This window comes from Rhodamnia argentea, chromosome 11 (genome assembly GCF_020921035.1).
Source record: "Rhodamnia argentea isolate NSW1041297 chromosome 11, ASM2092103v1, whole genome shotgun sequence".
Lineage (NCBI taxonomy): Eukaryota > Viridiplantae > Streptophyta > Magnoliopsida > Myrtales > Myrtaceae > Rhodamnia > Rhodamnia argentea.
In genome coordinates this window covers 13,444,348-13,462,179 of record NC_063160.1, presented here as the reverse complement: position 1 = coordinate 13,462,179, position 17,832 = coordinate 13,444,348, and the positions used below count along the sequence as shown (strand labels likewise).

The following is a 17,832-nucleotide window of genomic DNA, read 5'->3' as shown; positions in this document are numbered from 1 at the left end:
AATTTTTACTTCATATCCTTTTATATCTGAGTTCTTTGAGCCTCGGTAGAGAACAATAAGCAAAATGGGATTTATTACATAACACGGTATAAGCGGAGCGGGATTATTGAATAATCACTTACAATAATAACTTCGGCAGCCTTACAAAAAAAAATAATAATAACTTCGGCAGCCTTATAGAGGAACCACCCCAAAAACAAAATCCTTCGACACAATCTCGGGGCACATGACCACAAACGCCTTGTCTTATCATGCTTCTCATACTGATCTCTTTACAAGAGTTGCATTACTAACAAGTCACAAGTTAGTCTCCCCGATTACAGATGCTAATTTTGGCTTCACCGCACATAACTTTGCTGGTCTTTCGCAAAGCTCGGATAGAAGTTATACTAATCATAGTTCCTACGGATCTCGGTCCCCCTGAGAATACATAATGCAGCGCCTTTCCTTCCAAAACTTTACCTCTTTTGCACCTAGTTTGTCACAATCTCTCGCGGTAGGGAAATTGGTTACCTTGCTACCAATCTATCCTAATTTTTTATACCAGAGGCCATATTTTGTTTGATTATCTTTGGAAAAAAAAAATTGCTAAAGCTCTTAGGGAATCAATCGATCGGATCCCTTTCCAAGAGTGGTAGTATCGGGGCATTGAAGGGGGAAGCAAAATAGCAACATGGAAACCCTAAGATCTGCTCAAATCAACGCCACCAACTAGTCAAGCGAGGGAGAGAGCGAAGAAAAGTCACCCGGTCTTAGCGAAAAAGTGCGTTCAAGCGAGGGAGAAATCGAGCGAAGGAGCGACCAAACGCGAGGGAGCAAACGGAGGGAGAGCGACCGGACGCAAGGGAGAAGACGCTACGGCAAGGCGCAAAAGAAGTCTCTCTATCGATCGATGTTGAAGAAAGGAGAGCGGGGCTACCGAAAAGGCAAACTTGGACTTTTGAAAAAGTTTGAGGGCAAAAAAGGCAAGTCAACATATTTCATTAATCCCATCCTTAGCATCCCGAAAATTCTGAAAAGCCTAATGCTAGGGCTTCTAGCATTGGGCTTTCAGCCTTCCCAAGAGGAATATTTGGCCAAATGCTCCTTCGAAATGCTTGCCAAACGGTTCAACATTTTTCAAAGGAGCATTCGGGGCCAAATGTTATTTCTAAATGTCGAACCAAACTCACCCTTAGTCTTTGAAAAGTTTGATGAATTTGAGCAACTTGTTCATGGATATCGGGTTTGAAAGTTGAAGTACCAACTTGAGCTGCGTCTATCTATCTATTACCCGAAGGTTCTATGAAAAATCATGGCTTGTAAAAGATCACAACCGTGTCTCTCTGGTTATAGTTGACCAATTTGCCACCGCATTCTAAACAAATCTCTCCATGCTTGGAGTGGTTGGAACCAAGCGAGCATATCCATTATAGGTCTCCGGTCATGAGTTACGTAATCTCCAAAAAGTGCTTGAGATAAAACCTTGACGATCTTATCTATTGGAAACCGTATGGCAACATGAGGTCCCGGGCAATAAGTTCCATCTTTAAGATGCATGCCAAGGAATTCAATTTCTTTTTGGGCAATGATCATTCTCTTCCGAGAGAGCATGATACCATATGCTTTGATAATTTTAGCGAATTGAGTGAGGAATTTACAGTGAGATTCCTCGTCAACAGAGTAAAAAAGGATGTCATCAATGTAAATCTGGGCATTAGCTAGAATGGACTGAAAAATTCTGCACATAGCCTTTTGAAACAATGAGGGGGCTGTTTTTAGTCCAAAATGAAGGACTTTCCACTGGAAATGCTGATTTGGGATGCAAAATCCAGTTTTGGATCTATCTTCTAGGCTAATTCCCAATTGTCAAAAACCTACTTTGAGATCAAACTTGGAATAGATTCTTGCTTGGGCGAGACCGGAAAACAAGGAGTTTTTATGAGGTAGTGGGAACTTATCATCCCGAATGAATTGATTTAGAGGCTGGTAATTTATGACAAGTTGAAGCTTTCCACTATTTTGCTCTACTCTTTTATTGACATAAAAGGCTTCACAAGCCCATCGTGAGTCCGATAGCTCAATGAGTCCTTGAGAGAGTAACTCGGAGCATTCTTTCTAGGCGAGAGCAAGATGTTCGGGATGCATTCCAAAATAACCGGCCTTAGTAGGATTGATATCCTCATTTTTCTTGAATGGAAGATGGACAAAGAAATCGGAATCTGTCCAAAGAAGATGGGGACAGTTTTGAGAAAACTGGAAATGAGAATCCACACAATAGGATAGAAGAGATTGGGTGATTGGATCAAAGATTTCAGATTGTATGATAAAGAGTCTTTGAATGCCCACAAATTCTTTAAAGTGATCTTTAAACTGAAGTCCATCAAGAACAATTTTGAGTTGTGCAAGTTGGGCTAAAATATCCCAACCTATAATAAGATCTTTATCATAAGAGGGACAACCAAGAATTTTGGTCGTAATTGAATTCCTTGGCATGCATGCCGATTATATCCAACTAGGATATTCCATCCAGCTCAAGAGATATTCCATCTAGTTCCAGTGGAATCCCTAATGATCTAGAACTTGACAGGAGAATATATGAGTTTGAAGAAGCACAATTATGGAGAGCATTCAAGCGACAAAAGGATGGCCCAGGCAACTCAGACAGTGATGATGCAAATTATTACCCTTCATAATGAGTTGTCCACTCTGCCCGATCATCCTGTCGATCACGTGTGTACTATATGTGTCTTTTATTCCAATAATTGACCACTTGTGGTCAAAAGTTGTGGAAAATTGTTAAGAGTCGGTATGAATTGTCCGATATGTGAAAATAAGTTAATACCATAAAAAAAACCCATATTGGTACACCGGTGACATATTTACCATAAACTATTTTTTTGTATTACCAAAAAATTGAAACTGGTATACCTTTAATAAATTTACCCTAAATTGGTACACATATAACAAATACCCTTCGTTAGTTTTCATTAAATTTTATCATCAAATTGTTAAGTTTGATGACACATGGCAATTGCCGATTGTACACGTTTGGGGTTTTTACCCTCTGTTTATCACATACGTATCAATTTGGAGTTTTTGTGGTATTAATTGAATTTAACGGAAATTAACGAAGGGAAAATTTGTCATATATGTACCATTTTAGGATTTTTGGTAGTCGAAAAAATAATTCGAAGTAAATTTATCATATATGTATTAATTTGAGGTTTTTTATGATGAAAAAATAATTTAAGATAAATTTATTATATGTGTATTAATTTATATTTTTTGTGATATAAATCCTTTGAAAATCAATGAGGTGGTTTTGCTCTCATTTTTCCCCGAGGCGAGGAGCGAGCATCAGAAATCATATTTTTTTTTAAATATGGAAAGGACCGGGGAAAATGGCTGCCCCTGATCCGACCCGATTGGCCAGTCGGTTCGGGTCTGGACGTGCAACGGGAATGCAATCTTCCTATGATCCTATCCGCCGAAAGTCCAATTCCTTGTCTTCTCTCGGACTCGGAACCAGATAGCTTCGTTCTTCGTCTATGCTCTCTCTCTCTCTCTCTCCTCCTCCGCACGAGGTAACTCTCTCTCTCTCTCTCTCTCTCGTCGGCGACTTACGAGTGATTGAGTCCCTCGATTCGGAAGCTAGGTTTTGCATTGATTTTCAGGCCATGATCGGTTGATCGAATACTGAAAGCGATTGATTCCGATGAGAGGTTGTTTGTTTCTGATTTTTCTCGCTTCTTTCTGCATTTTTTGCAGTTTTTCGCAATCGCGAAGGTGAGCGTTCGAGGTAGATTTTACATGTCTTATGTTAGGAATGTCAATCTCCAATAGGAATGGATCGCCGCAGATACAGAGCATGGGCGCTTCTGTTTAGTCAGAATAGGTTCGATCCCATCATTTGGTAGCTCGGTGAACTTGTTTTGGTTGTGTTGATGAGGTGCTGACGTGTTAAGCATCGAAGTTGACTCGCTTATTTATGAGAATCAGTTGAGCATGGTGAGTTGCTGTTGATGTTCGGCTATGGAGACGTTTGTTCGCTTCTCTTTAGTCAGAATAGGTTCATATCGTAGCTTGATAAACTTGATTTGGTTCTGTCAAGTTCAGCGTCGAAGTTGTTTCACTCATTTATGAGAATCAGGTGAGCTTGATGAGTTGCTGTTGATGTTCGGTGATGGAGATGTTTGCATCTCAACTGAATCTGGTTAATTTGTTGACTGGATGCGTGGAACATGACTATTTGTGAGGAGACTTTAATGGAGGAAAGGTCTGAGAAATGGAGCTTCTCGTTATGGATACGGAAGAAGTGCTTTTGCGGTATTACACTGGGTTTAGGAGTGAGATAGTTGTCAAGAAAGCATACTGTCTGTAAAACTGGGCATAACATGCAGGAGTATAATTTGGAGCGTTACGTTTTTTGTTCTTATTTGCAGTAACTGTTTGGAGTATTATATGGATAATTGATGTTACCACTACCGACTTGAGCGAATGGCATCATGTATTATTTCCGGGCTGCAACTTGCATAATTTCTGTGGGCTTGTGGGCTTTCAAGCTGGTAACTCTGTCATTGGCAGTTTCTTTAGATTTGTAAGATCTCTGTACAAGAAGTTTCGTTTTAGACTTTAGTTATGGGGCTTGCTGTAGATTTCCCTAATAAATAGAGAGATGAAGGATATCTTGGTTTCCCCCAGAAAATGCCCCCAGATAGTCGCCCGTACGTTAGACAATCTACTTTACATCTGGATTGCAGATGATCTATACAACTAATTGTACGACAGAGCCAGTAGGTTTCTGAAGGTAGCTTCTTCTTAATAGTATTGCTTCTCCACTGAATTATATTGATAATAGCATGTGATGTAGAAATCTGCTATTCAGTTTGTGCATGCTTTATCAGAGGGAATTTGCAGTTAGACCTGTTGTATCATGGGCACTCACTCACCTGGGAAGACAATGAGAAAACGAGCTCCCTCTTTCAATTTTAATTTTGAGGAACCTTGATTTTATCTAGCCTTGCACTGTCTTTCGACTCTTTTGCTGTTTGCCTCGTGGATGTTTTCATGTCTCAATCATCACTTGATGCAGGTGATTCTGTTTAGTCTTTTCAAATGGAATCAAACAGGGACTCTGAACACCACGTAATGATTGAAGAAAGTTCTCCTAAAAGCATCCAAATTGATCCAAGAAGAGCGCGCTTCCCATACTGCATTGTCTGGTCACCCCTTCCGGTCATCTCGTGGTTTATCCCTTTCATCGGGCATGTTGGAATATGCCGAGAGGATGGAGTAATCTTGGACTTTGCAGGGCCCAATTTTGTGTGTGTAGATAACTTTACATTTGGGGCAGCAACTCGTTACCTACAGATAAGCAAAGAGAAGGTGAACTTTTTTTTAACAACCATGACTTCAGCTATGGAACTCTTTAAATATACTTTGAGATGAGATAGCACCACTTCATAATTATCGGGCAGTTTGTACTAAACCATGCGTTAGTGTTTTCCTAAATTATGAATTATGTGGGGCTTCATGCTGTTTATTCCCATGTTCGGCAGTGCTCTTTTCTGCCTGGTACATCCGACTTCAACAACGAGGATCAAAACCAAGATGATGAATACGGAAGAGACATGTTGACTTGGGATGAAGCACTGAGGAAGAGTACGCAGGAGTTTCAGCACCATCACTACAACCTCTTCACTTGCAACTGCCACTCCTTCGTGGCCAACAACCTGAACAGGTTGGGCTTCCGATCCAGTGGATGGAATGTGGTGAACCTGGCTATCCTATTCCTTCTCGAGGGCCACTGGGTGAACAAAGCGGCGATAGTGAGATCCATCTTGCCATTTTTGATTGTCTTCCCGCTCGGACTAATACTTGGAGGCTTGAACTTCCTGATGGTCTGGGCATCCATGACCTTCCTCCTCGTGGGTTGGTTTTTCCTCGGGACGTACTGTTTTCCGAATATGATCCAGTTGTAGTTCTCCCCCCAGTAGCGGCATGTAAAAGGCCACCTTCCTACGAAATCTGATCACACTTGGGCAACATATGGTTTTTAGTTCACAATGTAAATTCTGTGGTGTTCTTCTGATTTCTTGTCTCTTGATTTAGTCGGTATTGTGTGGTTGGTTGTGCCTGTTCTGCTCTTCCTTGGAGCTGGGCTGCAGATTTTACCTACCTAGTGTTGAACACGTTTCCTCGTGCGAGGAATTTTTCAGAAGAGTTGAATCTGACTGTATTTCCTCCGTGACAGATAAATTTCATTCTTTGGAAGTACTCGAGCTCCATTTGTTCGCATTAAAAAAATATTTTTCTAAAAATAATTGCTTGTATCGCTTATAAAAATATATGAATGAAAAATATTTTTATTGTCCACTAAAATATTTAGGCATAACTTGTCATCAATGATAAAAATATTTTTTATTGGCTAATAATTTTAAGTGATATAAATCAATTATTGTAGAAAAATAAATTTTTGGTCGTTCATTTTCCGCGAAACAAACAGATGTGTAGGATGCATTTCTTCTAGGAAAATGTTTTCCGAGAATTAGCTTTTCAAACTTTCACCAATTTGGTTTGTCGAAAATGACTAATCAATAAAAATCACTTTCCAACCAATAGAATATTCATACAAAAAAAATTATGAAGTGAATTCATTAAAGAGTGAAAACACTATTCGGAATAGCACATGTCAAAAATTTTAATAGTATAATGTGTTAATATATATTTTTATTTTTTATTCTTTCTAGACTATCACCATGGCTTGTCACCGCCCCGAGAAAGAAGGAAAAAAAAACTAAAACAAAAAAACTATTTAAAAATTTAAAAAAAATTGCCTCAATAAAGTCATAAAAGTAAAATCATTGTCCGAATGAGACGTGAACACCGAAAAACGTTTTCGATCGTATATCAGCAAACACTGAAAAAATAACCATTTTCCTGAAAAACGATTTTTCGAAATGCGTTTTCCTTTATCATGGGGTTTTTCTCCCAACCAAACGCCTCATTAGAGCCCATTTGTTTTCTAATAAATTATTTTTTGGTTGATAAATGTTCATAACAGTTGTGAAAAACAATGAAAGAAACGAATTTCTGTTGCACGGGAACCAAAATAATTCGAAGATGAAATGGTCATGTTCATTTACGACAAGAGAAGAGAGGAGCAACCGGCGAAATCATTCGTGCCTTCTTACAAGGATGCCACAAAGTAAGGATGTTTTTGTAAATCGGCGGTCAATTTGAAGTGAAAGATGCGACAAATCGTGCGCGAGTCCATCGTTCCAGCGAGTGCGTGTTCCCTCACCATAGCGAAATCTCGCCCGCCGCGAGAATTTCGGCGGGTCCTTATCCCGGTGGCAAAGTTGCAATTTACGGGCAGCGACAGGGTCAAATGCTAGTTGGCGTCGTACGTTATGAAGGGGGGTGTCACCAACTTTCGGAAATGCACAGGGCGCTTTCATTGATAGCGTGACCACCCTCTTCCTTCTTCCTCCTTCCTTCCTTCCTTCCTGCGCGCGCGTGTTTGAGAGAGAGAGAGAGAGAGAGATGGCGGAAGAGGGACAGGTGATCAGTTGCCACAGCGTCGAGTCGTGGAGCGAGCAAATCAACAAGAGCAACGAACCCGACAAGCTGGTAAAGTTTGGATTTTCTTTTTTCTTTTTCTGATCGCGATCGTCACGATGCACGCACGCTTGTGTATATGAATTTGGTGTTTGTCGACGCAACATATTTCTAGCTTAGTTTGCTTCTGCACGTGAAGCGGTAGCAGATGGGCTTGGCGTTTGACGAAATGTGTTTGAGTTTGCCTTTCGAAGTGATAGTTTCTCGGTCTTTGATTCTTTTGAATCAGTTGCCTTTGCGTTTTCCATTTTTTTTTTTTTTTCGCTCTTGTGCACCGCCTGGGACGAATGAGGTAACATAATCAATCGAACAGAAAAAAAAAAAAATTCGGAAAGAACGCATTGATCAGAGGAGCGACGCTGACAGGGACGAGAAGACAACGCTTTTCAATGAGAAATTTTGTTAACATTCTACGGCCAAAAGAGAAAATTATTACCTTCTTCCATGTTCAGACCGAGTGTTGTCCGATAAAACCTTCTTTTTTTTGCCTAAAATATATGTGACGGCTCGGATCTGGAGGCCAAGACCGTACCTTTGAAGGTAGCAGACGGCTGTGGAGGATTGTTGGGGGTGGCAATGGAGAATGGGTGGCCGCTGTGGCGATGGAGGATAAAGCTTGCTTGGTTAATTGTTCCCCCTTTTGGAGTATCTTAAGTCTTGCTTGCGAGTCAAGCAAATCTTGCAAGAAAAAATGCCTTCTTTTCACCGGATAGAATCATACTTGGTCATCGTTTTGCTTTCTGTGTGAAATTAAGGAGGAGAAGTTTGATCATATCGCTCTCCTTTTCTTTCGAATTCTATTCTCTCAATCACGAAGTATATATTTCTGCTGCTTATGCTTTTCCACGAATCCTATAAAGGAGTTTGTTAGTCTAAGTTCAACAGATGGTATCAATCTGATTATTTTGCAGTATGGCTATTGAAAGGTAAATTGTCTCATTTTCTATGGTGATATCAACACTGTACTCGTGAACTCTTAACAGCAGGTGACTTTATTTGGGTGATATACATGCATTTTTCCTTTCAGTATAACATTGTGGAAGAATATGCAAGTGGGTTGGTATAGCTGATTAAGTTCTTCCTATTCAAGAGCAGTTGAACTGCCGATTAAGCTCTTCCTTTGCAAAAGTTATGACATTTACCAAGTTCTTTTTTATTTCCCCTTCTTTTTTCGGGTCTATTTTGAAACAGGTGGTTGTCGATTTCACTGCTTCATGGTGCGGACCATGCCGTTTCATTGCACCATTCCTGGCAGAGCTGGCCAAGAAATTTCCTAATGTTCTGTTTCTGAAAGTTGATGTTGATGAACTGAAGGTAAAATGAACCCAAGACTACCTTTTCAGGGCCTTTTTGAATGATGGAAATCCAGTCTTAATAGATGACAATGCAGCCGTCTATGTTCTGCTTTGCGAGTGCCTTCGAATTCGTCTTAGCAAATAACGTTCGCTTCTGCTTTGCGAGTGCCTTCGAATTCGTCTTAGCAATAACGTTCGCTTCTTTTTGCAGACGGTCGCTCAAGAGTGGGCTGTGGAGGCAATGCCGACTTTCGTGTTTGTGAAGGAAGGAAAGATTGTTGAGAGGGTGGTGGGAGCCAAGAAAGATGAGTTGCAGATGACTTTAGCCAAGCACATGGCAACTGCTTCCGCTTAATCATCATGTAAATGCTATCCTACAAACAATCTCTTTCGTTTTGTTTTAAGGAGGACTTACGTACAATGTCCGTTTGATGTAATGAGATCTCTCTGAATCTGGTTGTTCCTAGACATACCTATCTACCTTCGCTGCGTCAAATGTCTCGTCTTATAAATGTGATTTCCAAGGGAATATTGCATATTAAGTTACTCTGGGAGCCTTGAGGATGAGCAAATAATGTTGTGGCAAGTCTGATGGAGATAGTGTTCCGACCATAGATGGAGCTTCTATGTAATATTTCTGGATAATCTGGGATAAGTGTTGAGTCTGTTGATAGGATAGGACCTGGATCAGTTCCAAAGACACTAAAATCCATGGGAGTTGTTCCTCTTGGACCTCGTTTTTTGGCATCTTCCTCAGAAAACAAAATGGAAAAAGGGAAAAGAGTTGAGGCCCTCTGCTTCATGGATGGACAGCTTCCTTATGGTTCTTATTATCAGCAGAAAGGAAATGATCATTCCATAACCTGTTAGGGTCGAACCTGCTGCTGTACTTGATGATTTAGCAGGTTCTACTTGGTGATTTGGCAACTTCAACGGTCGCGTGCATCCAATACCAATAAGCAATTAGGTGACGTGACGAAACAGAGACCTGGTGCTATAAACTGAATGGACAAAGCATGTTGAAGACGCGAAATCAGAATGCTGAACACTAATAATTCATCAGGAACTGCACGAGGGTAACAACAGCAACTGGTCACACCAGGATCCTCTCCTAACATGAACCTTCTAACTGGGTCCTCATTTTTTCGTCCCCAGCCAATACAGAAAGCGAAATGGACTCCACACAACTACAAATGAACTCACTTTTCCCAGTGGCGTATCCGGTTAAAAGCCCGGGCACCGGGAAAGAATTTGCCTAAGGGCCCCAAATTGCAGAACCCCAAGGAACTCACAATTTCACCTATATCATCTTCTACCAATCACTAATTTACACACTAGTTCATGCTACTTTACCTCATAACTTAAGTCTACAACAGACGACTCTGGCACCCATTTTATTCCCTTTTCTTGTTTTTTCTTGCTGGCAGTGTATGGTTAATTGAGGAGAGGTGATTCTGTCTTGGTATCTAATTAACCCCTCCATTCGGGTTGCGCAGTTGTGGAAAATGTGGGAGCGCAAACAGCTTCGACAGACAATCTCTTCAACACATTCGGACATGGATCTCGCCCGAAGTTGCCATTAGATATCGTCACCGAGCATCTCTCCTTCCCGATGCACTTCTGCAATGATATAGAGGAACTTGATTTTAACATGCGAAAAAGTAAAATTTATCTTTGAACACAGTTCAACAAGGTGATATCGCATTCTATGGTGCATGTTGCTAGAACATCTACAAATTTTCCAGTCCCTATTTATTAGTACCTTCTCTAGGATGTCATATGAGCTTGGAGCATGGCAAGTTCCTTGCTGGTAGCTGCCACAAGCTCCAAGTGGAGTTCCAAAGCTCGCAAACTTGATTGAACTTATTGATTGACCTGGACTGCACCGCAGGTGAACTTTTGGGTTGTGGAACTCTTCCGACTTTCCGTAGCTCTCGATGTGCCAATTCTTAATAGTTGGGTGGAATTCGGTCACGTCCGCACAGACGCTGGTCATCAATCTCTTCACCAGAGAAATCTTGGATGGATTACCTCCGAGTTCCTCAAAGATAACTAAGAGATTCTGTGTCGACTTCAACCAAGATCGTGGCACATGGTACCTGAAGAAATAAAATCCCATGAGTGACAGGTCGATTTCGTATCGCTTTATTGCCGCTTGATATGACATTTTTTTTTTTTACAAGTCTTAGGTGATGTTATGAACAAAGACTTTACCATCGCTGGGTCGGTTGTCCACAACCAAGCTGACATTTGGGAGGCCTAAACGTGCCAGCATAAGTACATCCATTACAATCGCCATTGGCATACGCAGTCCAATACCTTCCAATACTCTGTCCATTAATCCATATTTGACCTTTCCCCATACCACTCATGTCTATGGCCAATGGCTCATCACCATCTGGGGCATTGAAATAAGCCTGCAATTAAAATGTCATTAGAGACTTCAGTGACCTGTAACAGATTTAACTCAGTAATCTTATTCTATATGCAATATACCTTATGCCAGGTCAGTTGCTGTTGTCTTTGTGCGATCAACGATGCATCCATCCAATCAACTGAGGAGATGCTGTTGGGAGTGTTAAGACTCATAGCCTCTCCTTTGAGCCCGACCTGTTCACAGAGGCAGGGTTAAGGAAATTTCTAAACCAAACGAAAAGAATGAGAATAACAGAAGGGTGTTAAACCTGGTAGGTCCATTTCTGCCAAGACAAGTCCCATTTTCCTTGATCAAGTCCATGTAATGCAACTGGTCCAAGGATGCCAGTGTTCCATGTTTCAAAGTGTCCACCGACATTCTAAACCAACAAACAGAAACTAGAATCATTCAGGTGACAAGTTAGAGTGATATTATCAACCAAATGAAGGCACCTTTCATTAGATAAGGTAGTTCATGGTAGTAGATTTAGCATCCTTCAGCATTTAAGAGTTCTGAAAGATTGTCTGATTCAGAGTTCTTAGGCTTGCACCCCAAGTTTCCACAGTCCTGACGGGTGTCACTCATCTTCTCCAGTCAGTTGGATTGGACTTTGTTTATTAGACCATGACAAATGTATTATGCACTGTTTCCAATTAGAATGACCTGACCAAGGAATCTCAATTTCCTATAAGCACGCCTGCGATGTGCTCATCTAACTGGAATAAGTTTATGACAATACACTGTTTATGTTACTTTTGTAACGTCCTCAGGTCACTGTTTTGTTTTAACAGGAAGTGAGAGTGGGTCATGAAAGAGAAACTTACTGGTAATCCAACGGCGACACTCAAGAGTGCTATTCTGTTGGTGCCTGCACGTAGATTAACCTTGCCCGAATATGTGAATCTCCTATTCTCCCTTGTCCCAAAAGCAGAACCTGTTAAAAAGTAATTCACTCATCAATTTTTTTTCCCCAAGAGGACATTCAAACAACATATAGTCATAAGAATTTATACACGCACCTGAAAGCTGACCATTGATAAAGATATGCACAGCATGGCCTGTTGATTGAACAATAAGAGTGGGGAGTTCTCCTCCTCGTAGAAAGGACTCAGAAGAGCCGATGTCAACACTGTCGATGGCAAAGGGCGGCAAGATTCACTCCTTGGCATGTCCAGGAAAAGCAGATGGAAACAAAAGAAAATGCGCAAAACCCACGTAACACATACACACAGGCAAACTGGTACAGGGGTACGCACCACATACAGCCATACGAGCAGAGAGACAGACTCAGAGAGAGAAAGAAAGAGAGAGAGAGAGAGAGAGCGCTCCAATTACAATGTAAAAGTAGTACTGAGGCACTAATGTAACTCGAGCTCACCTAGTTATGTACCACAAATAATCACTAGCATCCCTAGTCACATTGATCTGCTCCAAGAGGCCGTACGTTGTGAAGGTTGAACTGTCATCCAGGGAAGAGATATCCTCATCGTAACTCTCCCATGAAAGCATCTCACTATTAACTGGTAGCATTTCCATTTGGGATGTTTGAACACCAACCTAAAATCAGAATCATAACAAGCTATCATCTTTAGAGCATCTAGTCTTGACGTAATAAGAAAGAACAAACCCCAACTAATGTAACATCCCTTTCAATGATAAAGAACTTGCACAAATTCATACCTTTGCAGTATTAAAAACTACATTCCTGCAATCAGGAAGAATGCTGATGGACCAAGGAGGCAAATTGTAATGCATGTTGTTGAACATCACTCTGGCAGACGACTTTGTGTCGTAATTTGCGAGAAAAGCGGCACAATCACCAGATTCTGTGGTGTATACATGAGCCTAGAAACAGCAAAAGCAAATAGATCAGGAGGAGGAAATAAATGGTGCATCTTCCATAATGAAATAAGGGTTACACAGCACCTGTTGATAGGTTCCTAGAGATGTAACCATTGGATCAGCCGACACTAATGCCCGTTCACACATCTTAACAGCCCTATGTAGCTCTTTGAGGTGACCATACTTTGGTTGCCTAATTAGGCCTGCCAATTAAAAGCACAGAGGCGATTAGCCTGGACTAATAACTCAGAAATATAAGGTTATCTCAGAAAACGCTGGAAAAACATTTAAACAGCAACATTCAAGCATCGAAAGCTAAAATGCTGATAAATCTCACCATATTCATCTATTGGAGCGTCGTAGTCATAGCTGGTAGTGATGAAGGGGCCTCCAGCAGTGCGCCCAAAGTTTGTGCCTCCATGATACTGTTGGTTTCATGGGATACATAAATCGGCTAGTACTAATCACCAGTAAATGGAAATGTAGTTGAGCTCAGAGAGACAAACCATGTAATAGTTGATGAAGGATCCTCCTTTTTGGATGAATCGAGCAACGGCAAATGCCAAGTCCTGAACTGGCCGCTCGTGAAGCGTGCCTCCAAATTCTGTAAACCTGCACTTCTTTTAGGGACATAATGAGCACATATTTCCTTACCAAAAGTCAACTTACAAACTGGGAGTGATTCACTTACCAACCACTCCAAGCCTCTGTCCAGATTGTGGGTTTATAGTCTTTATTTGGAGAAAATGCATCACAGTAAAAGCCATTGCAAGTGTTTATCTGTGTCCAGTATCAATAAACCCGTCTAAGTATATGTGCAAAGCAGAGAAGACTTCTCTCGAAACCTGGGTCTTAGTTATAGATTTGACACTCAATACTTTATTCGATAGATAAACTATTCCAGGCTAAACAAAGCTATTATATCAAGTAAACTTAAAACAGCACAAGAAGAGAAAAAAGGAATGAAGAAAAATGCTGAAGTACGTCGATTGAAACATGAAAGAAACACCAAAACAAAATGTCTGGAGGCTAAACCAAGATCTGGAGGTCAGAGAGACTAATATCTCACCACTGGATCGGGGGCATCTTCTTCCTTGCACATCACCCACGGCACACCGGTTCCCAATTGGACGGCCATATTGGCGGCCCAAGTTACATAGTTGTGACCAGCAGCCCCGAGCAATTTGCTCTGCGCTCCATACTCATTCTCAATCTGCAGCAGTAAGAAAAAGAACAACCTCATATTCCTCAACTCTGTACCTCAGACTGAAGTCAGATAAATTGGCTTCTGCTATGACCAAAAATTAGATCTTAGAGAAGGCTCAACGTAGAATCAAGCCTAATGGCATAAAATGGCTCATATAATTGACCCAACTTAGTAGGATAAAACTTAATTACTAGTCGTTTTCGCCGTAGTATGATAGGAAATTGAGTGAGCGTGATGTTGGTTTAACCTTTTCATGAGTTCCGACCCTTCAACAAGAACATGTATCCGGGGATTCAGAACAAAAGTTCTTTCAACAAATACCTGATTGAGAATGATGGGGCCACCCTGCGACTCAAACAGGTTTTCGCTCTTCATCAAGTTGACAATCTTCTCAGTGAACCCTTGCATTGCCCTCTGCAAGCATCCAGTCAAAATTTAGTTTTGGCAAAATCAGCTGTTTGCCTTTTGCTAGAAGCATTCCTTGACAATAACATAAATGGCTGTAACATCATACTTGAAGTAACTGAACAGACCTTGAAAGGCTCGTTGTCTGTTCTGAAGCTGATTCCAGGCACATACTTGAGCCAAACAGGAAACCCACTGTACACAGATTGTGCTTACATTAAGGTCTCACTTCCCATAATTGTTAAGATATTTCTCAGAAACGCAAGAAACAAGTAAATGCAAAGAAAAATGAATTAAGACAGGAATAAAATTGGCATTCATGGTGCTTGCTAGGAAAGTGAGAGTGGTCTAGATCCAGAAAATGAAGCAGCAAACAGAAAAGGCAAATACCCAAAATTCCATTCTGCACAAACGTAAGGCCCAATCCTCAGATGAGCATAGAGCCCTGCTTTCTGAATAGTCTTTATGAACCTCACCAGATCGTATCTTCCTTCAAAGTCATACTGTAACACACACATGCACCGACATTTAGAAGGAAGAACTACATCACTGCCAACTACATATTAAAGGAGAAAAATTAATTGAACGGAAAAAACGAAAGAAAAAGAGTCCTCAGAACAACATACATTGCCAGGAGAGGGCTCATGGACATTCCAGAAGACATATGTTTCGACCACATCTAAGCCTCCATCTTTAGCCTTCTGTATAAGATCTTCCCACATCTTCACCCACATAAGAGGAGGCCAAAAAAAAAAATCAGGAAAAAAGCACAAAACTTTTCACTCGAGAGACAACAAATCAGAGAGAGGTGGAAGCAAAAAACTCCATACATCCGGAGTGCTTCTGGGGTAATGTATGGAACCAGAGAAGAGAATCCTCCTCTGCCCATCAATCACAAGTGCCTTCCTGTCATAGCTCACACTGCAGTGGATCAGCTCAAGACCCAGCACCCAAACGAGCCCAACGACCCAAACCACCTTGGACACCGAGTAGTTAGTCGCCATTGCCATCTCCTACCACCCCCCAAGCTCTCTCTCCTCCTTCAGTCACTCAATGCCGCGAAAGAAACAAGAAGTGAGAGAAAGAGAAAGAGAAAGAGAAAGAACCCAGAAAAGGAGAGATCTCTGTTGGGTCTTTGAGAACGGAAGAGGGCCAGAGCTTAAATGCTAGTGGCGTTGAGGACGTGCAGAACGAGAGTCCATCTGGCCTCCTCAGGACACAGACACGGGTTTCACAGGTGTGAAAGCAGGGGGGGAGGAAGAGCTAGTGTAAGCACTGAGGCATGAGCAAATGCGAGTCAAGAAGGGAGTGGGAATATATACAGGTTTGGGATCACCAGTGTGGACAGCATTTACCATTTCGCGTGGCCAAGAAAGAGCAGAAGAAGACGAGTGCGCGAAAGTAACACGCACCTGGAAAAACAGGGAGAGCCAACAAAAACATAGAAAAGAAAAAGAACAGAACCGAGGAAAAAGGAATAGTAAATCAATGAAGCTTTTTTACTGTCTTAAAGTGAGATTAGTGTTGGCGGGTGTTCAGCAGCGCCAACAGAATCTTTCGGATGTTCGCCATTTTTCTCTTTTTCTCCCTTTTATTTTATCTGCGAAAGTACACTAGTTTTTTCAGTATTTTTTTTTGTCTAATTCCCTAAAAGACTTTCAATTTTAGATCCAGTCTCAAATGTACTCCGAATATTTTCTTTTTTTGTTTCAGAAAAAATTCTCAACTTTAGGTCCAGTCCCAAATTTATCCCGAATTTTTTTTTTCTCTAAAAAAACCCAGACTTTAAGCACAGTCCCAAATTTGCCGAAATATTCTTCTGTCTAAAAAAATCATGAATTTTCAAAACATTCTCAAATCTACCCCGTGATCTAGTTCCAATTTGACATGGCATTTTCACGTCGATAAAAAAAAATCATATTAATAAAGTAATCGAGTGACGAGTACGGATCGCGCGGCATTTTCACGCCGATATTAAATCCATCCTAATAAAGGAATTCTCTAAAATGATATCGTTCTAGGATATGAAAATTAAGTACGATCGACGACGATTTTTGGATAGAGGGCTAGCAGAGCATATTTAAAATCACAGTAAAAATTTGCGACTTTTTCCTTAGACAAAAGAAAATCGGGATAGATTTGGACTCGAACCAAAAGTTTAAGATTTTTTCCGAGATAAAAAAAAAAGTTTAGGGCAAATTTGAGATCGAACTTAAAATTTAATTTTTATTAAGATAAAAAAAAAAGTTCAGGGCATCAGATTCAAAACTTGACCTAAAGTCGGGAGGTTTTTCAGGGAATTAGGCAGTCGTAGCCGCCATAGTTTTTTTTTTTTTTTCCTTTTGTGCTCATTTTCTCATTCTGGCCCATAATATTTTGGATCTTTTATCAAGTCCCCCCACGTGGCAAAATAATTGCATTCCCCACAGATATTTCCTTCTCAATAATAATGCTTATAAGTATGGAAATCTTTTTTTTCCCCTCTCCTTAACAACAAAGAAAGTTAAGAAGACTGGCAAGTTGTTTTCATTTGATTTTCTCTTCTTCTTCTTCTTCTTTTTTTTCCTTCTTCCCTTCCCAATTAATTGCATTCTCCACTTACAATGGGAAAGTGGAAACTTCCCAATCGGCGACATCTGTCCCACGTACGAACTGCAGCTTAGAGAAAAAGTGTTGGTAGTGGGTCATCGACCGTGAACGACGTCGTGTGATGTCTGAAGCTGTCACATTCTTCTTCCATTTCCCTCCTCGTCTTCTTCTTCTTCTTCTTCTTCTGCTTTTTTTTATTATTTATCTATTTTTGTTTAATTACTTTTACTCGAAATCCGACAGACGGCAAAGCCCATGTCCAGCGCAGAGATTTGAGGGTCTCCAGTCCTTTGACTCGTTGACCCTGATCCCCGGTGGAGAAACGGAAGGGTAGTTGCGTCATTTCCATCACTTTTCTCGCCCCCCCACCGTCTCCGTCACTCTCTCTGTCTCTCTCCTCTCGTTGATTTCAACATCTAGGGCTAACAGTACAAATGGCCCATGAATTTCGACCAGACAACATATGCCATTTTATC

At 40.9% G+C, this 17,832-nt stretch overlaps 4 protein-coding genes across 4 annotated transcripts in view; 3 read left to right on the top strand and 1 right to left on the bottom strand.

Annotated features, from left to right (window-relative positions):
• LOC115736252 (transmembrane protein 53-B) overlaps positions 1 to 17,832 on the top strand; it is a 391,123-nt gene that overhangs the window by 120,142 nt on the left and 253,149 nt on the right. The window lies entirely within an intron of this gene.
• LOC115736257 (protein RTE1-HOMOLOG) lies at positions 3,409 to 6,095 on the top strand. Its single transcript, XM_030667856.2, has 3 exons — positions 3,409 to 3,566; positions 5,075 to 5,367; positions 5,541 to 6,095. Exons 2-3 carry the CDS (start codon positions 5,098 to 5,100, stop codon positions 5,961 to 5,963), a joined length of 693 nt encoding a protein of 230 aa, XP_030523716.1. The 5' UTR covers positions 3,409 to 3,566; positions 5,075 to 5,097; the 3' UTR covers positions 5,964 to 6,095.
• LOC115736258 (thioredoxin H-type-like) lies at positions 7,413 to 9,459 on the top strand. Its single transcript, XM_030667858.2, has 3 exons — positions 7,413 to 7,614; positions 8,794 to 8,916; positions 9,109 to 9,459. Exons 1-3 carry the CDS (start codon positions 7,528 to 7,530, stop codon positions 9,250 to 9,252), a joined length of 354 nt encoding a protein of 117 aa, XP_030523718.1. The 5' UTR covers positions 7,413 to 7,527; the 3' UTR covers positions 9,253 to 9,459.
• On the bottom strand, positions 9,930 to 16,127 carry LOC115736256 (beta-galactosidase 3). Its single transcript, XM_030667855.2, has 19 exons — positions 15,598 to 16,127; positions 15,394 to 15,489; positions 15,158 to 15,270; positions 14,896 to 14,962; positions 14,684 to 14,776; positions 14,225 to 14,368; positions 13,847 to 13,935; positions 13,662 to 13,767; positions 13,493 to 13,580; positions 13,240 to 13,358; positions 12,994 to 13,158; positions 12,692 to 12,870; positions 12,333 to 12,442; positions 12,138 to 12,247; positions 11,582 to 11,692; positions 11,394 to 11,507; positions 11,112 to 11,314; positions 10,660 to 10,996; positions 9,930 to 10,517 (listed from the first exon to the last, which is right to left on the bottom strand). Exons 1-19 carry the CDS (start codon positions 15,775 to 15,777, stop codon positions 10,368 to 10,370), a joined length of 2,574 nt encoding a protein of 857 aa, XP_030523715.1. The 5' UTR covers positions 15,778 to 16,127; the 3' UTR covers positions 9,930 to 10,367.